This window comes from Ceratotherium simum, chromosome X, assembly GCF_057802395.1.
Source record: "Ceratotherium simum simum isolate JZ-2026a chromosome X, ASM5780239v1, whole genome shotgun sequence".
Taxonomy (NCBI): domain Eukaryota; kingdom Metazoa; phylum Chordata; class Mammalia; order Perissodactyla; family Rhinocerotidae; genus Ceratotherium; species Ceratotherium simum.
The window spans coordinates 41,549,739-41,577,301 of record NC_141940.1 but is presented as its reverse complement, the minus strand read 5'-3'; the positions used below and the strand labels follow the sequence as shown (position 1 = coordinate 41,577,301).

The 27,563-nt window shown below is 35.6% G+C and overlaps 1 protein-coding gene across 3 annotated transcripts in view; it reads left to right on the top strand.

Moving 5' to 3' along the window:
* NRK (Nik related kinase) overlaps positions 1 to 27,563 on the top strand; it is a 134,779-nt gene that overhangs the window by 54,562 nt on the left and 52,654 nt on the right. For all 3 annotated transcript variants that reach the window (XM_087427318.1, XM_087427319.1, XM_087427317.1), the window contains exons 2-8: positions 7,422 to 7,478; positions 8,827 to 8,898; positions 15,381 to 15,506; positions 18,641 to 18,751; positions 20,255 to 20,345; positions 22,975 to 23,105; positions 24,970 to 25,024. In XM_087427318.1, coding sequence (XP_087283444.1) covers positions 7,464 to 7,478; positions 8,827 to 8,898; positions 15,381 to 15,506; positions 18,641 to 18,751; positions 20,255 to 20,345; positions 22,975 to 23,105; positions 24,970 to 25,024 — 601 coding nt within the window. In that variant the 5' untranslated portion in view covers positions 7,422 to 7,463. The remainder of the gene's footprint in view (positions 1 to 7,421; positions 7,479 to 8,826; positions 8,899 to 15,380; positions 15,507 to 18,640; positions 18,752 to 20,254; positions 20,346 to 22,974; positions 23,106 to 24,969; positions 25,025 to 27,563) is intronic.

Genomic DNA, 27,563 nt, shown 5'->3' with positions numbered 1-27,563 from the left:
ATAAAGCAATCTACAGATTCAGTGCAATCCCAATCAGAATCCCAATGACATTCTTCATGGGAATAGAACAAAGAATCCTAAAATTTATATGGAACAACAAAAGTCCTTGAAGAGCCAAAGCAATCCTGAGGAAAAAGAACAAAGCTGGAGGCATCACAATCCCTGACTTGAAAATATACTACAAAGCTATAATAATCAAAACAGCATGGTACTAGTGCAAAAACAGACACACAGATCAATGGAACAGAATTGAAAGCCCAGAAATAAAACCACACATCTACGGATAGCTAATCTTTAACAAAGGAGCTAAGAACATACAATGGAGAAAGGAAAGTCTCTTCAATACGTGGTGCTGGGAAAATTGGACAGCCACATGCAAAAGAATGAAAGTAGCCCATTATCTTACACCATACACAGAAATTAACTCTAAATGGATTAAAGAATTGAATGTAAGACCTGAAACCATAAAACTCCTAGAAGAAAATCTAGGCAGTACACTCTTTGACATCGATCTTAGAGGATCTTTTCGAATACCATATCTACTCAGGCAAGGGAAACAAAAGAAACAATAAACAAATGGGGCTACTACATCAGACTAAAAAGCTTCTGCAAGGCAAAGGAAACCATGAACAAAACGAAAAGATGACACATCAAGAGGGAGAAAATATTTGCAAATCATGTATCCAACAAGAGGTTAATTTCCAAAATGTATAAAGAACTCGTACAACTCAACAACAAAAAAACAAATAACCTGGTCAAAAAATGGGCAGAGGAAATAAACAGACATTTTTCCAAAGAAGAAATACAGATGACCAACAGGCACATGAAAAGATGTTCAACATCACTAATTATTAGGGAAGTGCAAATCAAAACTACAACGAGGTATTACCTTATACCTGTCAGAATGGCTATAATTAACAAGACAAAAAATAACAAATGTTGGAGAGGATGTGCAGAAAAGGGAACCCTCATATACTGCTGGTGGCAATGCAAACTGGTGCAGCCACTATGGAAAACAGTATGGAGGTATCTCAGAAAATTAAAGATAGAAATACCATACAACCCAGCTATCCCACTACTGGGTATTTATCCAAAGAACTTGAAACCAACAATCAAAGAGGTTTATGCACCCCTATGTTGACTGCAGCATTATTCATAATAGCCCAGACGTGGAAGCAACTCGAGTGCCCAACAACTGATAAATGGATAAAGAAGATGTGGTATATATACACAATGGAATACTACTCAAGCATAAAAAAAGACAAAATCGTCCTATTTGCAACAACATGGGTAGACCTTGAGGGTATGATGTTAAGCGAAATAAGCTAGATAGAGAAAGACAAACACTGCGTGATTTCATTCATATGTGGAAGATAAACACAAGGATAAAGAGAACAGATTAGAGGTTACCAGAGGGGAAGGGTGTTGGGGGTTGGGTGAAAGGGGTAAAGGGGCGCATATGTATGGTGACAGATAAAAATTAGTCTATTGGTGGTGAGCACAATGCAGTCCATCCAGAAACTGATAAATAGTAATGTACTCTTGAAATTACACAATATTGTAAACGATTATGACCTCAATAAAATAATGGGGGGGAATCCAAAAAATAAATGAATAAATAAATTTGAGGAGTTGAGTGTTTAATGAAAACTAGCACAAGTCCATTTGTAAACTAGTGTTATTTTATGACCTTCCATTCATTTTTTTTGTTATGTACATCAAGATTTTCCTGCACTGGTTTTTGTTTAAAGCAAGCACTTATACGTTTTAACAATGTTTTGTATGTGACCAGTATCCTAAATTCAGGGACAGGCCATATTTTCTGTTCATAAGACAGATTCAGAATGCTAATATTCGGCTTGGGGCCATTGAAGAGCAATAGTACAGTAATAAACTCTGTTTTTCCTTGGGGAAGCTTACTAAATAATGCTGCTTATTTGATTATCTAAATTAATTAACTAAGAACAAAAATCTTGCCAAATGGAAATCAACACATTAGGGAATTTATGTGCTCTCCTGGATAATATCAAATGGTCCTGGAAAAAGAATACCCTTTCATCCTAAATACCATATTTCAGAGTACAACCCTAGAAAACAGTTGTGAGAGCATAAATTAGGGTAGTTTTTTAGGACTTTATTGAAGATCTTCACATGGTTTTCTATATTCATTCTCTTGAACCCTTTAAACAGTATTTAGACTGCATTTGGGACCCTAGGATTCATGTTGTTAACTAGTCTTTGCATTTGGTTCCTTCACTAATTTTTTCAGGTGTATACATCTTAAAAACTGTAAATTCCTTCAATAAAATTGTGACTTGGCACATTTTGTCTTTTCACCTCTCCATCCCCTCTTATTTCTTTACTCCTTTTGCATGTTGAGAATCCCTTCTCACTAACTTTTACTTTGCTCCCCATTCCAGGCACTTGCTAGCTTCATTATGCCTGAGGAACCACCTCTCCTGGAACTCCGCAGACTCTACCTCTTTCCTTCCTGCACCTTCTGCTTCCATAAACACTTAACTATTCCATGCCATTCTTACAGTTATCTAATCTGATCATCTAACTCATGCTAAAGTGTTAATGACAAATAATACCTCAATGTGTCTTTTTCTCAGCTAACATTTGCATAATCAGGGAGTTTCACTGCTTTAATAAAATTGAGGACATAATGAATGATTTTTATACTTGGTAGCAGGTTGTGGGGTGGAGATGGGTATTTTTTGAGTAGTTGACCTTCTGTCGCCCCTAATATCATATCATGTGAGCTGCATCCATTAATAATTAAACTTGAATAAGTTGAATGAGCTTGATGACAAGACAAAGAGTTGCCTGAAGTGACGATATAGTTTACTTGATTCCAAATGTTAGTAGGCTTGATCCTAGAGTCAGGAATGGCTACAAAGCATTGTTAATACATATCATCTTTTACTCAAATATGAGAGAGCCGGTGAACTTACACAGAAGATTTAAGCAGCGGTTTCTTTTCTTATGATAGGAAAGAGAGCATGGAGCATTTTCTTCTCCTTGTTCTTCGATGCTTGAGAATTAAAAGGTCATTCTTTGCATGCAAACTCTATTTAAGACAGCATTGTTAATCCAGTGCAGCTAGTGGCTCCTGTAAATTAGTGGTATTACTGATGGTAGGAAAAACAAACAAAAAAAATCCACGTTTGTAGTTTAAGGCTTTCCTTGCAATTTTCCTGTGTAAGATTCACTAAGACCAGTGGGAACTGTGAAGTTATGTAATACTCCATCTAGAATCCAAAACCAAACTTCCTTCTTAGCATTCTCTATGTGTGTTTTCAACAAATTGAGTTTTAAAGTAATTTGTCATAAAACCTACATTGTAATGGAAAAAAGGCACATCTTAGAAATTGGATTTGCTGGTCCTGGTTCAACGTCACATTTAGGGAGACAATCTGTTTATGACAACATGGTCTTTAGCTAAGATCACAAAACAGCTTCTATATAGTCAGTGAACCAAACACAAGATGGCACCACGGAACAATTAGTTTATCTCAAGATGACTTCGAGGTTCTCTAGATAAATGCTCAAGAACAGTGTTATCCCTCTTCAAAACCAACGTCTGTCACTCCTAATGAATAGAGTATGAAAGGGAAAAACAGTAACTTTACAGTGAAGAAATATGGTAGACATCACTTTAACCAAGTGATCAAGGTTAACATCACCAGTGATGGTCATACCATGTACCCCTGACATGATGTGATAAGAAGGGCACTTCACCTCTGTGGTTTCTTTCTCCAAACCCATAATCTCAGTGTAATCATCAGGAAATGTCAGACAAACCCAAAGAGAGGAACATTCTACAAAATACTTTACCAGTACTCTTGTGAGGTGTCAAGGTCATGAAAAACAGCAAAGATGTCTAAAGAACTGTCACAGATTGGAAGAGCCTGAGGAGACATGACAGCTAAATGAAATGTGGGATCCTAGTTTGGGTCCTACAGAAAGGACATTAATGGAAAAATTGGAGAAATCTGAATAAAGACTACAATGTAGTTAAAAGAGTATTGTACCAATATTAATTTCTTAGGTTTGACAATTATACCATGGTCATATAAGATGTTAACATTAGAACAAGCTGAGTGAAGGATATAAAGTAACACTCTGCACTACCTTTGAAACTATTCTCTAAGTCTAAAATTATTTCAAAATAAAAATTTTAAAAAGTCAAGATACAGAGGGAACTCTCTGGAATATTAGGTTAACAGGCAGCAATTTTCCATTTATCTATTATCTGCATATACCAAACTTCTATGGAAGCTTGCATAATGGTTAGGCATATTAACCCAGTACATAATTCCAAGATCTGGGGTTTAATTTCTATACAGACACAGTGAGCATGTTTTCCAAACCCCACGTTAGGATACCTTGTCTGACAAAATAATTTTTTGCAATTTTCAAGTGAGAGATTAAATCACAGATAATGAGGGTAGAACCAAGTTGATTTTCTCTGTTCTATGGTCATTGGTGGCACCTTTTAAAGACATTTAGTCATCTTACTAATATGTGTCATGAGTATGATGGCTGTGTATTCCAGACTTTAAAAAAATTTGTGGCTTAGTAACCACCAATCAAATAAGACAACATATGGCTAATATCTTTACTAACATGCCAAATATTTGTGTTGCACAGACTAATAGTTGGGCCCATAAATAAGCTCTTAGAATCAAGGAAGTAAACATTTTAACTCCTTTAAAGGGTGTGTGAGAGCCAGTTTCCAACATGTTGTATTTGTGCATACAGATGTGATAAAAATTTGACTAGAAAGTATTTATATGAATAATTAGGAAAACAATACTTTCTAAGTCATGATAAGAGCTAAACAAATAAAAATATTAATATATATTTTCTTCCAGAGATATAAATAAATATGGGAGTCTCCAACATATTCATATATCCACCAGCAATAAAATTAAATTGGACCCCTATCTTATGCTACTCACAATAATTATCTCAAGATGGATTAAAAACTTAAGTAATCTGAACTGTAAAACTCCTAGAAGAGAACATAGGGAAAAAACTTCATGACACTGGTCTTGGAAGTGATTTTTTGGATATGACACCAAAAGTACAAGCAACAAAAGCAAAAATAAATAAGTGAGACTACCTCAAACTAAAATCTTATGCACAGGAAAAGAAACAATCAACAAAATGAAAACGCAACTTTTGCAATGGGAGAAAATATTTGCAAACCATTTATCTGATAAGGGGTTAATATCTGAAATATTAACTACTTTTTTCTCTGATTAGTTAGTAACCTACACCTTTTTCTTTCCTTTAAAAATTCTACTCTTTGGTAGCTGTCATGATCCACCCAAAACTGCTCACCTGATTCTAGACATCTCCTTGTACCTTGATCAGTAGTTTCTGAACCCTATCCCAAGTCCAGCCCATTCCCTTGCTTAGTTTCTATCCTTCTAGCCTTGTGTAGTAGATTCCTAGGGCTGCCTTAACAAATTACTACAAACTAGATGGCTTAAAAGAAAGGAAATTTATTCCCTCACAATTCTGGAGGCTAGAATTCCAAAATCAAGGTGTCTGCAGGGTCTTTCTCCCTCTGAAGGCTCTAAGGTGGAAGGCTTCCTTGCCTCTTCTAGCTTTGGGTGATTTCCGGAAATCCTTATTCTTCCTTGACTTGTAGATACATCAGTCAAATCTGCCTCTGTCATCACATGGCATTCTCCCTGTGTATCTGTGTCCAAATTTCTCTCTTCTTATGAGGACACTAGTCATTGCTTTTAGGGCCCACCCTAATCCAGTATGACTTCATCTTAACTTGATTACATGTGCAAAGACCCAGTTTCCAAAAAGGGTCACATTCACAGGTATTAGTTGTTAGAACTTCAGCATATCTATTTGGAGGACACAATTCAACACAAAATACGTTAACCTGACTCAGGCCTGACTCCATAAACTGAAACCAGCAATCCATGCCACCTCCCATCAGTGCTACGACCATCTAACCAGTAGACGTGTTACCTGAGATATTAACAACACTATCCAGACATACCACCCCTCATTTGATCATTCTATAAGCAAAAAGGTGTTGCTGTCTTTCACATGAAAGCTGTGACTAGTGACAGTCCTTTGGTTTGAATGCCCCTATATTAGTTTTCTACAGCTACAGTGACAAATGCACAAATTAGGTGGATTAAAACAACAGAAATTTATTTTCTCAACAGTTCTCGAGACTAGAAGTCTGAAGGGCCATTCTCCCTCCGAATGCTCTAGGGAAGAATCCTTCCTTTCTAGCTTCTAGTGGTTGCCAGAAATCCTTGGCATCCCTTGGCATCCCTTGGCTAGTAGCTGCATCACTCCAATTTCTTCCTATTTTCACATGGCCATCTTCCGTTTGTGTGTGTATCTATGTCTCTGTGTCCAAATCTCCCCTTTCCCTTATAAAGACACCAGCCATTGGCCGCCATAATCCAGTATGACCTCATTTAACTTGATTATATCTGCAAAGACCCTATTTTCAAAGATGGTCACATTCCAAAGTTATGAGTGAACCTGATTTTTGGGAAGGTACTATCTAACCCAGTATCGTCCAAGAATCAAATCTTCTGCTAGAGAACTGTCAGATAAGGCATTCTGTTTTAAGTTGAAGCCTTACACATATCGATACCAGACTGAAATTTTTCTATGACTACAGCTTGAAATATTTTAAAAGGCGCCAGCCACAGAATAAGAACTCTGATTCCAAACCTCTATGTTCATTTTTGGAAATTATAAATCTGTAGCTTGTACTTGAATTTAGAATAAGACTAAGTTCTTAGAACTCATAAACTTTTCTATAAAAAAAGAATCTTTCAGAACTTCTTCCTTTCATAAATATCTTTCATATGATTGAGGGCATACTAAATGGTTTACAGGCCATTGAATTAATTATGTGTCACTCTTACCTGTGATTATTATGGAAAAACTTATTTAGTGTATGAAGAGGGGTCTAATGGAAAGATATGTCTGCATAGTACCACATAATCAGTTGAAAAAATGTTCAGTAGACCATCTCCTTTATCCCCATCTCCAGTCTGAAATTTTTACTTTTCATTTTGATGCTTTGGTGCCATATAAACCTAGACGAAAGATACTAAGAAAGCAGTGCCTTCAAATGGCCAGTTATGTACACTATTTAATACAAACATGAAAAGCAAAACTACTCCCATAAACTTGCTTGATTTTTCAAGTGAAATGGTTGGAGTTTGTTTAAAATGTTGATAATTTAATATTTCTGTTCTCTATATAATACATTATATTTCATCTCTATATAGTATTTTATATTTCATAATAGACTACATTGTTTACTTTATTTAATTTTAATATTTTTAGTTTGTTTGTCTCTTGATCACTGGATTATATAGCCAGTATTTGATGTTTATTACTATCCTGTGTTTCAGGGACTCCATGAAAAGACTGGTGCATTTACAGCTGTTAAAGTGATGAATGCTCGTAAGGTACTATTATATCCTGTTTTTATTCTATTCCCTTAATGGACTGCGGCCTTGGGATAAACAGCTCAGAAAATATTGTATTGGTTTTTAAAAATCATTATTATATATAATATAATTATGTAAATCTGGATTTTTTATATTTATCGTTTAATATTATTTCTATCCATTAGTATATTATCTTTATTATTGATTTATTATATTTACACATAAAAAATGCTTCACTCACACCGAAAGTACCACATATTTTGGTATTCTATAAGAGTGAAGAAAATATCTGTATTCCTGTCTATTTCTAGTTGATTATCTGTTTCCTGGGGTAGCAAAGAGGAGATTTCCTCTAATATTGTGTTAATCCTTCTGTGTTACATCATATTCTTTTCCCTCTCTGACCGTTCCTTTTGAGAATTTAGGCCAATAGATTGTCAATGACAGGTAGAAGGAAAGAACTTGTCAGTGATGCACACTTTTCGTGTATTTTCTGACAGATGAGCAAGAGAGACAGTTTAATTGACACTGTTCCTGCTAACATTCATATAGTTGTGTCATGGTTCATAACATATTGTTATAGAATTTGCTAAGCACTGATTTCTGTCCTCTTTCTTTAGCATGAGTGTCTCACTTTCTCAAGATAATATTAGCATGAACATAGCAAAGTTCAAAAAATTTTCACTTCACTATACCCTAAAGGAAAATTCTCAAATATTATGTTTGAAAAGCTATACCTATTCACTGAACTGTTGTCAATGCCATACACTGTTCTTTTCCAATTTGTGCAGGGAGTGAATTGCTGAAACTGTTTAAAGAGTTGCATGCTTTTTGTTTTGCCAATAAATGTCAAATGTTGCAAACCAATGTGGGTTTCAAGGGATTTTGAGGTTTTGTGGATTTATTTTGCCCTATAAACCATGGCTTCCAAATAATCAGCCTAGTACTTTTTGAGTGATGCTCTCTAAAATACTTATTTCCTTGTTTTAACGTGAGAGACCTTGACCTACATTTGGGTCTAGGATCTACATTTTAGATACTCTAACTTTTGAAATATTAAAAATCATGTTCACTCCATAGATAGTTAGTGTCAATTACCTGTTTTGTAAGGAGAAATAGCACTTTACTAACATCAAATTGTAATTTTCCCATTAATATGGCAGTTAAATCTGTTACTATGAATTTGGTGCCAAGTTTCTGTATATATAAGAAACTGATTTTCTGTTAATACTATTAGTGAAAATTGAGAGTGGATTAGTATTATGTTACTCTTCCATTTAGTGTCAAAAGAGCACAAAGTACTTAAGAATAAATCATTTTTAGAGTGTATCAGTGAATCTAATAGCTTTTGTTCTTGGTTTTGCAGACCCCTTTACCTGAAATAGGAAGGCGAGTGAGAGTAAATAAATATCAAAAGTCTGTCGGGTGGAGATACAGCGTGAGTACTGAAAGTCCTCATTACTTTAAACTACTCTTTCCTTTAATTTTCAACTTTAAACTAATTCCTTTGTGTTGTATCGTTGTCACTAGAAGGCCACCACTAAAATGTTCTCGCCTGGAAGTGATAACATATTTTTATCTTTTAACATATTCACATAGATTCAATTATTGTAATTGAACACTAGCATCTGTCAGAAAGCAGAGCCTAGCAGAAATAGTTTCCTAGGGGCCAGCCCCTTGGCGTAGCCGTTAAGTGTGCACACTCCGCTGCTGGCGGCCCAGGTTCGGATCCTGGGCGTGCGCTGACGCACCGCTTGTCAGGCCATGCTGTGGCGGCGTCCCATATAAAGTAGAGGAAGATAGGTACAGATGTTAGCCCAGGGCCAGTCTTCCTCAGCAAAAAGAGGAGGATTGGCATGGATGTTAGCTCGGGACCAGTCTTCCTCACACACACACACACACACAAAAATAGTTTCCTAAACAGCTAAGTGTTGACAGCAGGTAAAGGATTGAGTAAATCTAAAGAGCATGGTACTCTTGAGTAGCAACAAAAGAGATGATGGGACCAAGAGCAAATTTTGCCTAAAATTGGCTTTGGCAAGGTCCTTTTTACACCTTTTACATGGTATCCTGGACTAACTGGCTTTTCCCACATTATGATTCTAAGAAACATTGCCATTGTACATGAACCAAATGAGGACTGTCATTTGTTATTGTAAGAACAATAGTGGACAGAAACCCGACAGGCTACCCAGCTTAAAAGTCTTCAGACATCTGGCAGAGTACTTGAATGCATGAAGGAGCATGAAAATGCTTTCTACTTGGAACTTTTTAACTGCCTTACAAAGTAGTCTCTTTGACACCAATAATTATTTGCTGGTTCTAGAATAAGATCTGACAAAGAAAATTCTTTTTCAGTAGATGTTGATGATCTAGATGTTGGTGAACTATCAAAGTATTCTGTGGGCCTAAAAGCAGAATTCCTGCTCTCATCAATATAATTCATTGATATCTTTTTTTCTTACTTTTCTCCCCTGCAGTCAACTCTCGGGTATTCGGATATTTTCAACCTTTTGTGTCTTAATAAATATACTCTCAGACACATTAAAAATTACCTCTTCCATTAACACAATCATATTCACAAAAACTTTCTAGTTATATTAGAAAGGTATTGGTAAACAGCTTCATGATTCATTTAGTAAGTACTAGAGTCCTGTTTTGGTTACAGTGTATCTCGGGAGACAAATCATATCTAAATGAAACAGATAGTACTGATTAATAACATGCTTTGGTAGATCAAGAAGCTGCAAAAGGTAAGGTATGAAAAATGTAATTGTTTGACCAATTGTAGTTTCATCAAACATTTGTGTTAATAAACCTCTTTAAAGGTCTTCCCCAACCCTCTCTGGTATTCTTTCTATAGGGAAAAAGATTTTGATTCTAGAATTGGGTGAAATTACATGGGGAGTTTTGGCATCCTTGAGCTACCTCTTCTTGACAAAAAACAGGATATTCAGGCCATTCTGGGATCAATTGGCCCTGAGCCAGGAAATGCTATATCATCATATTACTAGGATATGTGTGATAGTTTTAAATTACCCACTTGGCCTTATGGATATAATGTACTTATGTGTTTCTCACAAGCTCAACTTCCCATTAATTGAGAATGTCACACACACTAATACTTTCCAAACATATCTGATTTTGGTTTATTGGTTTTGGGGGAGTTTACATTTATGTGGGAAACCCACTCTTGAAAGTTTTTCTAGTTGGGAACTTTGAATTCTCTGATTATATATTTTAGTAAGAAAAATAACTGCTAGCTGATCAGCCAGTTAGCATCTCTAAATCATCTTGAATCCTCTGGGATAAGAAGTTTGTGAATTACACGTACACCTCTTTGAGTTAGAAGTTTATGGAAATAGCAATAATGTGGAAGTTCAGAAACATGAGTTCAAGTCCCAAGACTACCACTAAATAGCCAAGAAGTACTTGGAAAAGGGGTCTTACCCCTCTAGGGCTCAGATTCCTCATAGGCAAAATGGCAGCAGAATATTTGGCCTACCTCTAAGCAGGGTTAAAAGTATGGTCACATGCAACTACATAGCTGCCTAGAGCCCAGCATTCTCCTATTCTTGCTTGGGAATGTGAGTTTTCTAACCCAGAAAGAAAAGGAAGCTCCTTGATATCAAATTACCAAACAAGTTAAAGGACTCAGTCTGGCCCATGCTTTTCTTTAACCTGTTCCTTGAGTTCTTATCCTCACACCATCATCTCATTCCTCTTTATTGCACTCTTTATGAGTTTGTATTCCTCTCAGCAGAACCTTGGTGCCTTACTAGGAACTGAGAGTGCCTATGTACATATAGAATTGCTAGTTCATGAGGTTTATTTCTATTTGATAGCAGATATTGTTACCATTTCAAAGGAGAGTCACATCACAGGGAAGCATAAAGTTTAAGGGTCCTACATGGCAAGAATGAAAGCTTCAAGGATCAACTTTTAGTTTTGTAGAAAACAGGTTAAGGAAATTTGAAGAGAACTTATTAACTGAACTTCCTTGGGAGGCTGGGATGAGACCGGAACCTGAACTTCCATATAATTCTCATGCTGCAAGTTGATTATTTTATTCGTTCATGCCTTTATTACAAAATAAGTACAAAGAGAGAACCTGTCACTGGGGTTTCCAACTAGAGAAATCAGGCTCCATCCCCTTCCCCCCAAAATGAATAGGTGTCTAGATTTATTTGCTAGTAGTTGAATGTTTATGGGTAAATCCACTGGAAAATCCTAGGGAATTTTCTGCAGCTGCCAGCCATTTCTCCAAGATTTCAAACTTTATTTTAAAAGATATATTATGAATACTTGGGGACGTTACAGCACCTAGTACATTGGCTTATATTTATTTCATAACTATTTTTAAAGCCCAGACACAATATAGCTAAATATAAAAAGTAATTGCCCATCTTTCCTACTGGGTCTTAGGGAATAAGCTAGGAAGGAAAATGATAACTGACTAGATATATTCAGTTACAGATTCATTTCAGCTAAAAGGTGTATTTTCCCCTACCCCCAGGTCATCAAGTCAAGGTAATTGAGGGAAATACTGGGGAGAACTAAAGATGGTTATAGGTTAACCCCTTAATTACTTTTCATGCCAGTTGGCCCTTTTCTAATTTATTTCCCAAAAGAAGTCAAAGGCATCCTTTTTCACTGGATTTCAGAACAAGAGTTTAACTGTATATTTAATTAAAAAGTCTTCTTTCCTCTACATATTACAAATATATTTCACTTTGTACAATAAGAGGTTATTGTTGAAAAGATTATATAAATTGAACTTATAAATTGAACTACATATTGAAAAGGTTATATAAATTGAACTTTTATAGATGCAATAAGAGAGCTTTTTTATTTACAATCAAGTGAAATTTAGAGCTAGTAGGAATTTAAAGGACCCTGGCGGTGAATCCATTTGTCAAGTGTAGGACCAATTCCTGAGTCACTTCACGTCACTTTCAACTTCATTCTACACTGTCTTGTATTTATCAACGGTTATATCGTTCATGTATGTGGATCTTATTTCCCTGTATGTAAATTCCTTTAACTTAAGACTATGACACCTAAATGCATAAACCAATGATATGGTCATTGGAAATTCCCAACAATTTAAGTTACCTTTTTGTAAGTTAATATTTTAAGATATTTTTCTCCAGTGTATTGTACCTATATACCCTAAAAGTGTGATGGTTTTAAAATTATTAAGTGAAGAACTTTTTTTTATTGGCTAAGAAGAGTTACAGAGGAATTATGGAAACTACTCGGTTGTCATGGTACAAGCAGACATAGCTGAATCTTAGGGAGAGAGAATCGCTTCCCATTTCACTCCACTATAACAAATGTGTTGGAAATAAAGGTTGCTGATGTTTGTAGATTAGGATAAAAAGTAGAGAAAGGTGTATAGTTCTGATAACACTCTGACTAATTCAAATGAGAAGGTCAAGTAACAAAATATTGTATGATAATACCTTGCATGCCTAACATTGTTCTTCCAAGGATTTCAAAGAACTTTAAGTATATTATCCCATTTGATTCCACTAACGTTCCATGAAGATAGGTAATGGCTGCCATCTTCTATCAGATTTCTGAGGACAATCTGAACCTTGGGAAGATTAAGTGAATTTCCAACTCTTGGCTATCAGTGCTAAAACCCAGGTGTCCTAATGCCTAGTGTAGATGCTCTTTTCTGGTGACAGCATACCGTCTTCTGCTAGAAATATCTCTTGAAATTATGTACTCTACCTTGGTCGATCCCATCAGAAAAGATGGCTTCAATTATCACTATATAGATAATCCTCAAAAACAATATCTCTATCCCTGACCTGTTCCCTGAGTGGCAGACCCATATTTCCATTCTATGCAATGCTATGCATCCATAAAAAGGAAGTGCATTTATGTTTATTGATATCGAAAGATGCTCTTCAGATATTGAATAAAACATGCAAGTGATAGAATAGCGAGAACAATATGAGCTTGTTTAGATTAAAAGATAAATGCCTAAAATATATATATAATCTATTGATCATATCTCTACCCATTTATGTCTGTCATCTATAGCTATTGTATTAGCATATAAAAATGTCTGGAGGAATAAACACTCAACAGTTACCAGTGGTAGGAGGAAATGTTCAGTGAGAATAGACCACTTACATATTTTACTTCATATACATTTTATACATATGTACCACTGTAGTGATTAGGAAAATAAATGACTTTAAGCATGTCTTTTAAAAAGATCAGCACAGATTAAACCAATACCTTTAAAATTCAATGAATCACAAACTAATAAAGACAGTGTGGTACAGGCATAAAGATAGACATATAGATCAGTGAAATAGAACTATTTCTATATATCTATGGTCAACTGATTTTTGACAAGGGTGCAAAAACAATTCATGGGGAAAGAATAGTCTTTTCAACAAATAATGCTGAGACAACTGGATATCCACATGTAAAAGAATGAAGTTGGACCCCTACTTTATATGAAAATTAACTCAAAGTGGATCAAAAACCTAAATGTAAGAGCTAAAACTATAAAATGCTTAGAAGAAAACATTGGGGTAAATCTTCTTGACCTCGGATTTGGCAATGGATCCCTAGATATGACACCAAACAACAAAACCAAAAATTGATAAATAGGACTTCATCAAAATTAAAAATTTTGTTCCTCAAAGGATGCTATCAAGAAAGCGAAAAGACAACCCACAGAATGGGAGAAAATACTTGCAAATCATATACTTTATAAAGTACTTGTATCTAGAATATGTAAATCTCATATTTCAATAATAGAAAGACACATAACCCAATTAAAAAAACAGGGGCAAAGATTTTCAATTAGACATTCCTCTGAAGATCATATACAAATGGCCAATAAGCACATGAAAAGAGTCTTAACATAATTAGTCATCAGGGAATTGCAAATCAAAACCACACTGAGATACGATTTTGTACCCACTAGGGTGGTTATAAAAATAAAACAGAAAATAATAAGTGTTGGTGAGGATATGAAGAAATTGGAACCATCATTGCTGTTGGGAATGTAAAATGGTGCGGCCACTGTGGAAAACAGTTTGGTGTTTTTATCAAAATGTTAAACATAGAGATACCATTTGACCTAACAATTTCACTTCCAGGTATATACCAAAGAGAAATGAAAACATATATCCACACAAAAACTTGATATGAATGCTCATAGCAGCATTATTCATAATAGCCAAAAGGTGGAAATAACCCAAATGTCCATCAGTTGATGAAAGGTAAATGAAAAGGAATGAAATACTGATATGTGCTACAACATGGATGAATCTTGGAAAAAAAGCTAGTCACAAAAGTCCACATACTATATTGTTTTCCTTGATATAAAATGTCCAGGATAGAAAAATCTATAGAGATAGAAGATATATTAGTGTTTGCTCAGAGCTGGGATATGTGCATGGCAGAATTTGGGGGTGAAAGCTAAAGGGTATGGGGTTTCCTTTAGGGGTGATAAAAATGTTCTAAAATTGATTGTGGTGATGGTTGCATAATCCTGTAAATATACTAAAAATTATTGAATTTTGCACTTTAAATGGGTGAATTGTATGGTATGTAAATTATATCTCAATAAAACTGTTACAAAACAAACAAAAAAGTAATGATTCCATTCAATGAAAACTTTATACAGTAGCCATTGCTGCTGGTCCAGGGATCATACTTTGGGAACCATTAAATTAAAAGATCTTCAATTAACCTTTATTATCTCCTAAATTCCTAGGTAACCAGAGATCTCCATTCTCTGACACTTCTAGTTGTGATTGTTATAAATTGCTGTAGGATATAATAGGTTGCCATAGTATTCTCCTACTTTGATCTACTATAGTTCAGGGTCCCATAGTCATTGAATGGCATAGCTTAGGAGCTTTACTGTCTATTCTTATTCTACAGGATGAGGAAGAGGATCTCAGGACTGAACTCAACCTTTTGAAGAAGTACTCTTTTCACAAAAACATTGTGTCCTTCTATGGTGCATTTTTCAAGCTGAGCCCCCCTGGCCAGAGGCATCAACTTTGGGTCTGTATTTAATTACCTTGATCTTATTCCTTAAAACTAAATCTCACTTGAGGACATACACTTTCATAAGCTGAGATGTCACTTTTGTGCACCTACAGGAAAACTTAAGCACTCAACTGCTCTAAGTAGTATGATAAAATGTGCTCTGAGTCCTGGAGATGGGAGTGATAAAATATGGAAAAATAACAAGTGCCTGGCAAGGGTCTTGGGGGTAGGATGGGGGAGGACTCAAATGAACACTGAAAGTATCTAACATATTTGTTTTCAAATGTAGTTTTGCTGCTTTTAACTTTATGTAATTACTACTATATTTGCTGGTAAATTAGTGGTATGGCGAAAGAGACTGCCTGATGGACTTGCAAATAATGACTATATAAGTATCAATTCTAATTAGCATTTGGCATGATCATATGGGTGCATTTTAAGTGTTTGCTAAGTATATGCATTTATGTTTAAATACAACTCTTAGAAACTCTTTTCTAAATTGTTAGTTTACGTATCCTTTTCTTAGTCTTCCTGCCTACAATATCACAAATTATAGATTAATGAGATAAATTTTAGAGGCTAACTGAAACCCATGATACAGTTACCAGAATTGTTGCTGCCTCCCACTATAGGAAATGTAGTCAAATCACAAAAAAAAATGAGCTTTGGTCAAGGATATCTTTATTTAAAAAGGAATATTTAGAACATAAGCTGGGGTCAGTGTGCAGTTGCTACATTTCCATTTCCAATTCAAGTCAAGAATAGTAGTATTTTTTTTTTTCAAAATAATGACTGAAACTTTTCAGGATCTTCAAGTGTCAAGGAAAGACTCTGTTACATTTTATATAATGGATTTTAGGAAGCAGGACAGCGGACAGTATAGAAAGGTTTTCAACAAGGGATTGAATTGAAGCAGTGGTTCTCAAACTTGGGCATGCGTCAGAATCTCCTAGAGAGCCTGATCAAAAACACAGATTACTGAGCCCCACCCACAGAGTTACTGATTCAGTTGGTCTGGGGTGTGGGTCCATGAATTTGCACTTTCTGACAAGTTCATAGATGATGTTGATGCTACTGCTTTGGGTACCACACTTTGAGAATCACCAAATTTAGACATCTTCAATTTAACCCTATTTTCTCCCAAATGACTAGTTAACTAAATCCTCTCTTCTCTGACAATTCCAGTTGAGATTTTATTAAATATTGTTGCACAGCTTTAATGGCTACTGGTTTTTTGTTTTTTGTTTTTTGTCTTACAACATTTACATTTTAATATATTTTTACTTACAAGTTTTTCCTCTTGACAGTATGGCAGACTTCTAATTGGATATATTTATTAGTACTAAATTCATTCAGTCATTCAACATATATTCTTTCAAAACCATCTTTTTTCCAGGCCTTATGCTTAATGCTGGGGATACAATAATAAGTTGAATAGACATGGACCTGGCCCTTTGGAGCTTACAGTCTATATGCAAAGCCCAATATCAATCATATAATCACACAAATGAATGTATAATTGGTCAGAAGGGAAAGAACATGCTTCTGTGTGGCCAAATAACAAAGGAATCTAAATTAAATTGAGGAATGAGAAACTCTTCTTGAGAAACTTTTTTTTGAACTGAGGTCTGAAGGGTGAATAGGCACTACATGCCTAAATTATTTGTGGAGGTAAGAGTTTTCATGGGACCAGTCACACTTTCTTGCCCATGAAAACCAGAATAGGAAGTAAGTAAATGACTAAATAATTACTGTTTATAAAGCGTACGTGCCAGGCATTGCACTTACAAAGCTGGGAAAATGATTGAGAATGCCTTACATTCCTTTCACAGTAGAGCTCTTCTGACTCAAGTCATATTAGCAAGATTTTCCAGGGTGCATCTTGGTAAATTGCTTTAATTCAGGTTTGTCATGGTTTAAAATGTGCCCTTTTTCTTCCATTACCACAGTGTACATGTTGTGCCCATGCAATATAGTTAACATGAAAATTAACCTTTTGTGGTTTGTCGGTATTATTGGTTTTGTTAGGCTGTTTCTTCTCTTCTTTTTCATGAGAGTGTACTCAAGTGAAAGACATGCACTAATATCAATTGTGAACAAATATAAATTAAGGGAGTAATTTTCTGAAAAGAAAATTTTAGTATTCCAAAAGGAAATAAGGTAGACTTTTTGAATATTCATGATTTGGGGTTTATCCTTTTGCTTTCTTTCATCTATGGCAATAATTAACTTGCCTACAGTTAAAAAAAGACATGTTTTTGTTCTTTTGATAAAGCAGTTTTGACATGGACACTAATGCATAAACCTGTGCTTAATGAAAGTTTGCTGGGTTGATTATAATAGAAATGTTCTCCTTCACGTTGGTCAGTCCTCTAGTTAGCTAATATATGAAAGGAAATTTACTAGTTGGACACCTGATTCATTGGTGGCAAAAATAAATTTTCTGAGAAGTTGACTTTATTAATAAAGCAAAGTCTGCATGAGACACTGTGAAAGATATTAGTCTTAAAATAGACTTTCCTTAGCAGTAAAATCATTTGGGAAAAAAAATGCCCTACGGGAATGCAATTGACGGTTTCCCTTTTGGAGTTATAGTTTGCCAGTGTCTTGGGGAAAAAGAATCTAGAATTTGAAAATAAAAACAAAACAACAATAAAAAAGCAAATCTAGCCTTAATGTTGAAGTGTAAATTCTTTTGAGATCCTTCATATCCTGCTTCTCCACCTGTAATCAAACTGTTCCCTCAACTGTTTTTTCTGTTCCACTTCAATAGTCACTCAAGCTTCTCCCTGACACAAGCTTCTTTTTAAAGGCATGTTCTCATTCTGTTTTCAATAAACTGAGTGTTCTTCGCTCTGAACATATCCAAACACCACCTATACTCCAAGGCTTAGCTCAAATCTCACCTCCTGGTTAAATATCCCTGGTGTAGTACCTGCCTTCGCTCCCCCAACAGATCTTTGGGTTTTTTTCCAACTCTTTCTAATTCCAATAACCTTTGGAGTCTTCCACCAGATAATTGAGCAAGTTTTGGCAGTGTCTTAATCTCTAAACATTATATATAAATATAAACCATATGAACTAAAACTCTCCAGATATTTTTAGAGAATTACTTTCTAATTCTTCATACTTTGTTGGCTTTCCTGCAGATGGTGATGGAGCTGTGTGCAGCAGGCTCAGTCACTGATGTAGTGAGAATGACCAGAAATCAGAGTTTGAAAGAAGATTGGATTGCTTATATCTGCCGAGAAATCCTTCAGGTGAGTCTTCATTTAGTCATTCTCCCCTGGCCTTGAAAAAACCTGGGAGTAATATATACAGTGTACCTTATACCTGCTCATATAAGATGGTTTAAGAATTCTAAACATAACCTCTGGATCAGGATACTGAAAAATGACCAAAAGGCTTTAGAGAAGGTAGATTTTCAGGTGACGTCCTTAAACTTTATAGTCCACAAGATGGGTAGCCAGGACTTTCCAAATCAATACCTTTAATGGCTCTGTCAAAGTCAGACTATTGTGTTCAATGAATCGTGGAAATAACCACTTGGAGTATTTATTATGTTATTATGATTTTTAGAGTTCTTTAAAAAGAAAAAAATGCATAGCACTGTCATTAGAGATTAAGATAAAGGTGAGGCAGAAGTCAACGTTTTACAGAAATGGCCCCAAACCATCCACAACCATTTTACAGACATTCTCTTTGAATAAAGCCCTATTTTTAAAACTTTATTTTGAACACCAAATCTGATGAGAGCGACAATCTTGTGGATCTACCAAACTCAAATTTTTCTTTGTGCCTTAAGTGCTTAGGGTCACCCAAGAAGGATATTAACAGAACTGAACAGCACCACTGATACAATGTTGGAATGTCCTTCCTCCCATCTTAATTGGATTCACTTGTGGTAATAGTGTAAACAGTTAAGACTGCAAACTCTGGACTGAGTTTAATTTCTGATTCATCATGTATTAGCTCTGTGTCCTTGAGTCAGTTACTTAGTTTATCCAAATCTCACTTTCCTCATCTGTAATATAGGGTGATATTAGCACCCGTCTCAAAGGGTTGCTTTGAGAATTTAATAATTTACTCCACGTAAAGCACTTAGCACAATTCTTGGCAAAGAATAAGGACTAGATAAATATTAGCTCTTTTTACTGTTACTTCTATTATTAATCCCAAGTTAGTATCTGGAGTGATCTCACTGAAGCCAGGTCACGGGTTAGACAGGTCACGGGTTAGTTTTAGTGGTGAATGGGCTGGAGCCAGCATGGTAAGCCAATACAAATTGCAAATGCTTTAAAATGAATTTCCATATTCCTCCAAATTCTCAGCCTACAAGATTGACTAGAAAATATTTTGGACTAAACAAATGGTTGGATGAGGAATAGAGCGAAACAATGGCTGAGTTATGATATTTAAGATGTCCAGGTCCTTACTCTTATGATTAGTTGGAAATATGGATGCTAGAAAGGAAAGTAAATGGCCCAATGTATACAAACATTACTTTTTGGTGTTCTTTTTCTTTCATGAGTGTCCTGATTTATTTTCCTTTCCTTATAGCCAAAAGTAGTATTTCTGGGAACTGGTTGTAATAATTCCAGCCTAAAGAAAGAATTTTGTCTGAAAAATGCAAATCTGGGTTATTTTTCTTACCAAAAGTTTTTCCAAAAATACTAAGAAAAGTACCAGAAAAAGAGAAAATATATATACTGATGTGGCTCTTAAAAATAAATAAATAAATATATATATATATATATATGCAGGGCTTAGCTCATCTTCATGCACACCGTGTAATTCACCGGGACATCAAAGGTCAGAATGTGCTACTGACTCATAATGCTGAAGTAAAACTAGGTAAGTTTATTCTTGCAATACTTTAAGTGAGGCCCAAAATATCTTAATGGAGAAAAATCCCTTAGGATAACTGTGTTTTCTATCATGTCACTAACAATATCCTCTACTTATTTAGGCTGCGTCTTCCCTGCCTGCAAAACCAGTCAAAATTTGAAAATTTGTTTGGGATGGGAAGTGAGGCAAGAGAAAGATGTGCCTAACTGCTTCTCTGAAATAATGTAGATAAAAGCAACTTTTCAATTATAATGAGAGGTTTATATGTTGGTCACTGCTTTAGCCTTTATTATATATAGCTATTATATTTATTTCAAGAATTGAATTGAGTATTTACCATGTGCAAGTTTCTGTGCCATGGACAGGGATTAAACAAGAAGACAATTCTTCCACATCACAGAGCCATATTTTCCAAAGAATATCAAGGAACTTTTAAATTACTTAAGCACAAATTGCTTCTTTGGAATTTTCCCTCAAATATTTAAAGAACTGATATCAATTGGAAATGATGCTCCAGTAATATCTAAGTCAAATTCAGAATTGGCAATCAAAAGATCAGTAAGTCCCTGGCTTTCTATTCCAGAGTTCAGAATGGCATAATTTATTTGAAAATAACCACACATATTGTCTCACAGGTACACAGGGAACAATACATTGCATCCTTTAATGTTTAAAATAATATCGTTGGTTGGTTTTTAAATAATACCATACGAATAATGTCCATACTATGTTATGGCAGATAACCTCATTGATATAGAACATAAATTACTGGTATCAAATTCTATATCTATTTTTAATTATATTAATTCTTGCCTACCATGTCTCTAGCATGACCTTAAGATAGTACCCATTTTCTTGCTAAACAAATACAACCAGAGTAGAGATTTTTTTCATTCATTTAGAATTCTTTTCACTGAATATTTGTGGAAGAAGCATGAGGTAATAATTGTTCTGGAAATAAGCGAAAAGTGACTTCAAGGAAATATGTCTTTTGTGTCTAAAAGCTACAAAGATAGAAATACAATTTTAAGACACTGTGTTAAAATACATGAAGGACATTTGGATCTCACATTCAAATGTGCAGAATAGTCTGTCACAAGACTACAGACTATGTTCACATGTGGCAGCACTCCCATATATTTGGGTCAAGTTGCTGGCCAACCCTACCTTTTGCAACCCAGAGGAGAAATTGTAAGTAAGTAAAAAGCCACTGAAAGATCTGTCACAAAGTCCATGCACTAAAACTCATGTACTTTACTCTGTAGGAGAGACCATTTAGCAGTGGATTAGAATCTAATCAGGCTTATTTTACACATAACCCTTATATATTTGGTTTTAGGTTTCTCAGATGTCAGCATAATTTTAAGCAACATATTATAAGGAAAAGTTTGCAGAAGACAAACCCAATGACAGCCAAAGGGAGTGACAGAAAGGAAAGAGACTGGAAAATGATTGTATTACGATTGCAGTTAATCAATAATCCTTATATTCTGGTCCCTAAATCACTAAGGAAAAAGTTAAATTATGCCACTGTTGAGGTCCCTACTTTTATCTTAATTTCAGCTTTTCTTTTTTTTTCTTTTCTTCCATTCACTACTCTTTCTTCTACTCTTTTCTCCTTTCATTTTCTTCCCTGAATGTCATATGTCAGCTTATGGCCTTCATAGGTATTGTCTTGGCCCTTAAAGTTGGCCCTCACGGATAGTGAGAATGCTGAGCTCTGATTTAACCTATTCTCCAAAAAAAATCTAGATAATGAGATTGTTCAACACCCAATGATGCTTTTCACATATTATGGGCATCTTCTTTGTTCTTGTTAGATCCTTCCTTAAAGACTGCCCTAAACTTTTAACTTTTTAAGTTTTTTTTTCTTCTCCTAAATTCTTCAAACTACTTTTCAGTCAATGTTGTTCTCTATCCTCTAGATTCCTGGAAACCGTTCTAAATTAGAAAATCTACTTCATTTTTCATCCCTGTCTTATTTTTTCTGGACTAAATAACCCCAGTCTACTTTAGTCTTTTTTCTGTCTGTTTCTGAGGATACCATACTAAATATTTTCATATAATGTATCCCACAGATGAATAGGAGACAGAACTTTTATAGTCTAAGCTAAGATATAGATACCACAGAAAATATTTGCATCTGATTCAAAAGATCTGTAGAAGAAGTTAAACTAAATTCTAGCAGAAAACTCATTTTTTTAATCAATGGGATAGGACTCTCTAATATCGTGAGTGAGGCTTCCTAATAAACTACTAACAGGTTTTAGATTTCTTAGATGATGTTTATAGTGCTGGCTTCCTCCAGTCAGGTGGCAGGTCCAAACACTACATATGTTATCACTTCAGAAGTTCAGGGTGTACTGATGGAACTTTATTTTTAATATTCATGGTAAACATTCAGCCAAACCTACGGTAGATTTACAATAGCACTGCTGAGTCTCTTTCCAACATAAATAGCAGCAAAAGCCTACTTCCCAGTATTCCTGGAGTAGACTTCATGGTAAAGTTTGCTGGGCTGGAATGAAAATCTGTTATCCATTGTGGCTTTTGTATTGGCTTTCCAAGTTAAAGCAATAATTTATTGACCTTTTTGTTACTGATTAATTATTTTGACATATGCTGAATTTTGCAGTGGATTTTGGAGTAAGTGCCCAGGTGAGCAGAATTAATGGGAGGAGAAATAGCTTCATCGGGACACCATACTGGATGGCACCTGAGGTGATTGACTGTGATGAAGACCCAAGACGCTCCTATGATTACAGAGTAAGTGTGAAGATTCTGATAGTGGGAATCAAAATTTGGAAAGGACTTGTGACTAATGTTTATTTTTAAATGATAAAAGAATAAAAAACAGGCAGCTCCTCCTTTCATATTAAAGTCTAAAAGCAAATACTAGCTGCTATTCCTATATGTGGTTTGATTATATTCATAAAAATAATATTTTCTAAAAATGTAGACAAAGTAGACCATTGGGAGTTATCCATATTTGAAGAAGAATGTCTAGTTCATATTGCTTGCGACTTCTCGGTAAAAATATTATATTATGTGTCTTTATATGGAAATTTAACTTCCAGGGGCAGAGGGCTTTGTAAACTTAAAAATGGATAGATGTAAAGCCAATTATTAATCCCCACAGTAACTTAGCTCCAAAAAGAAAAAAATAATTTGATTACTCAGGATAATGGAGAAAATCCTTGGCATGGTTCACCTCCAAACCACAGAAAATCAGTGGAATAGACAAATTAAGTAACAATTCATGCTATTTATTAAAATTTCCACTGAAGCTGCAGTTTGGACAATATACATCTATGTACACATTTCAAAAAGCTGATGTGGAAAGAAACCTCTCCATTTGCTATAGACTGGAAAAACCACACTCCCTCTCCACATCATAAGTCATCCAAACAATTCATTGTGGTTTCGTTGTGTGGGACCTAGGACTCGATGCTTGAAGTTGATTAATGCAAGTTTCATCTCTTTTCCCTTTCCCTTAAATGCCCTCTGCTTGATCTGCAAGCAGATCTATTGAGAGCTTGTTATAGTCCAGCACTATTAGAAGCTATGGAGACTATGGAAGCATAACGTTCTTTTAGTGGCTTACTGTAAAAATAATGTTTTATAGCTGTATAATTTTTTGCAGTCTTCCAAAGACTTTCACCCATATTAATTATTTGTTTTTAATTTTTAGCCCCAAGTAACTGAAAGAAAGCTTGATCTTAGACCAACGCAACAACCCTTTGAAGCTAGGAGATCTATAAACTGGGGTTCTAAGAATTCAATTAGCTTGTTTATGAGTCATCCAGCCAGTCAATGTACCTCTAGCCCTGTGCCATTTCTACATTCTAAAAACAAGGTACAGTTAATAGTAGTGAGGATAATTTCCTAGAGCCCCTTAGAATACAATTTCCTAGACTTACAATAATTCTATCTTCAATTTACTCTATTTAAGGAACTGCTGAAAGTGCTTTTCTATATGTTATTTCATTTAATACTCATACCAGTCCTATGAGGTGGATACCATTATTATCTCCATTTTACATAGGGTGAAATCAAAGTACAGAGAGTTAAATCATTTACCTAAGATCGCACAGCTAGTAGGTTTATGTAATAGGACTTCTTTACAGCATGTTCCTTTTGGTATTTCAGTTAAGGTAACAATAGCAAAACAGTCATGCACCACATAACGATATTTCAGTCAATGACAGACTGCATAGACAACAGTGGTCCTGTAAGATTAGTACCATATAGCCTATGTGTGTAGTAGACTATACCATCTAGGTCTGTGTAAGTACATTCTATGATGCTTGCACAACAAAGAAATCGCCTAACGGTGTGTTTCTCAGAAAGTATCCCCGTCATTAAGCAATGCATGACTGTACATCCAAGATGAATTTTCCTTACACTGAACCCCATCCCATATCAATCTGTTGCGTAGTGCGGTACTGGCTTGTCACAAGCTCAGATAACATCTTCCTATGATGTCAGTCTATAATGAAGCTTTATTATAGAAAACCCATCAAATGTCTCTGGCATTGACTCCTCCATCATCCAAAGAGTGTTTTGGGATTCTAAATACTATCAGTTTCCCATTTTTAGGTGACAATTTTTATCATCTTTTGCTTTGCAGAGTGATGTGTGGTCCGTGGGAATCACTGCTATTGAAATGGCTGAAGGGGCTCCTCGTGAGTAAAAATGATATTTGTTAAAAGTTAGGGATTTCCTTCATTAAGTAGTAGATAATAACAACAATAAACAAACACATAGGGACAGAGATTGGATTGGTGGTTACCAGAGGGGAAGGGGGTAGGGAGGGGGGTGAAAGGGATAATTCGGTACATGTGTGTGGTGATGGGTTGTAATTAGTATTTTGGTGGTGAATATGATGTAGTCCATGCAGAAATAGAAGTACAATGATGTACACCTGAAGTTTTTACAATGTTATAAACCAATGTTACTGCAATAAACAAAAAATTAAAAAAAAAATAAAAAAAAAAAAAAAAAAATAAAATAAAATCTCTGGTCTTGAAAAAAAAAAAAAAAGTTAGGGAAACATGCTGTACAAATCTGCCACTTATACCAGTAGTCAGCTTGTACTGGCCACACAGGTGCCACACTATGTGCCAAACTATAAGTGGTGGCCTTTTCAGTGATTACCAAGTGCTCTAGTCAGAATGGCCAGATATGTCTATTAAAAAAGTTTGTGCTTGGGGCCGGCCCGGTGGCGCAAGCGGTTGGGTGTGCGCGCTCCGCTGCAGCGGCCCGGGGTTCGCTGGTTCGGATCCCGGGCGCGCACCGACGCACTGCTTGGCAAGCCATGCTGTGGCGGCGTCCCATATAAAGTGGAGGAAGATGGGCACAGATGTTAGCCCAGGGCCGTCTTCCTCAGCAAAAAAAGAGGAGGATTGGCGGATGTTAGCACAGGGCTGATCTCCTCACAAAAAAAAAAAAAAAAAGTTTGTGCTTTTCTCTCTTATGATATCTTATTTTAGGCTGATGGAGTGTTGTTTCAATTTAGCCTCAATGGTATTTGGTCCTGACAGTCCTGACTAACCAGAATCTAAATGCATTCCAGTATATATTGACTGGTGGAATATTTAGGTTCTAGAATATTTTCAGTCACACACCGCTACTACTTTAGACATGACAGTTGAGAAAATCCTCCAGTGGTTCATTGAAAATGAGCCAATCCTCAACAATATTGGGAAGTAAGCTTTTTTTTTTTTTTCTTTGGAGTCAGTCCAGCTCACCTTTGGTGCCTTCCTTGTTCCTTTTAGTCACTCCAATGCCCTTGATTGCTCAGAAGCCTCCATTTCCTCTTCATCATTTCCTTCCTCATCATCATTTAAATGACTTGTCAGCATCCTGTTCTCTCAGGATACTGCTTTCTGGTAGGAAAGTAAAAATGGAATGTTAACTTGGGTATAAATGAATGATCACCATCTAATGTATGACCCCGTAAGCAGAGCATATTTGCTATCCTTAATACATAAATCCAAAGATATAAATGATAAACACGTCCCTGGTATTGTTAGATGAGAAGTGAGAGAAATGCCTGGAGTGTGTGGGGCGGCTAATTGCTTTGCTTTCCTCTATCCAAGCAGATCCTATAGGTTCCCATATTCCTGTACGCTCTGTCTGCACAATGTCCACCCACCAATCTTTAAGCTTGGACTATCTTAGCACTGTTTTTCAAGGCCAATGGGAGTAATTTCAAGGAGTAGAAATAGTGGTAATGTAATTGTTAAGAATTCCTGGTGTCCCTTGGAATATCACAGAAGAGGTTTCGATTAAAGCTGAGACAGATGTGGAGATCAGGTTGCTGCTGCCTCTCTTCTAGTGCCCAAAAAACTGCAGAGTACCTATGTGGAGTGAGTAAAAAATAAATGATGGAAAAAAATTGTATATGCCACATGTATAAAATTGAAACAAGACTAGGAAGATGAATATTATTCCTCATTAACTCTTGATTATTTCTCTTTGTGTAACATGCTTAGATTATGTTAGATTGAGTAGCAGCAGCTACTGCTGCTTCTCTCTTGCTCTCTTGCTCTGTCTGTCTCATTCTCTTTAAATGCATGATATGGTATTTCATATGCATATTGATGCATATATTTGGTTAGAATGCATGACTGCATCAAGTAGTATATTTTTTCTATTGTTTTTGGGTGTTCCTCACCATTTCTTTACAAAAAACTACCTATCTACGTTTTGCAGATTTGTACTTCTTGGTTCACCTTTTTTGTTTCACTTTTTCATTCTAAAATGTTAAATCAGGGGAGAAAAAAGGGGTAATGAGGAAACTCACAGAAAAAATGCAGAAAGGGAGTTTTACACGGTACACAAATGGCAAACTTCTTGCAAAAGACAGTTGAGGACCAGGAGATTCTTAACTCACAACGAGAGCAAATAGAACCAGCATGCCTGGATAAGTAATTGGAATGGTGCAACTTTGGTCATGAGCAACTTGAAATGGCTGCGCTGCTAAAACATTTGTCTTTCACCAGCCTCCTTTATTGCCTGGAGTATTCACTTTAGATAGAAATAATTGTCATCGATTTAACTGCAGAATTCCTCCAGGTTATGAAAATTATCATCTCAGAGGGGATGTCCTTCCAAAGTGACAGTTATATGATAATTTCCTCTGAGGTCCAGATAACAAAATTCCCATCTATCTTTGGTGAGGCTCTCCCAGAGAAGTAAAAAGAGAGGGAGAATAACTTC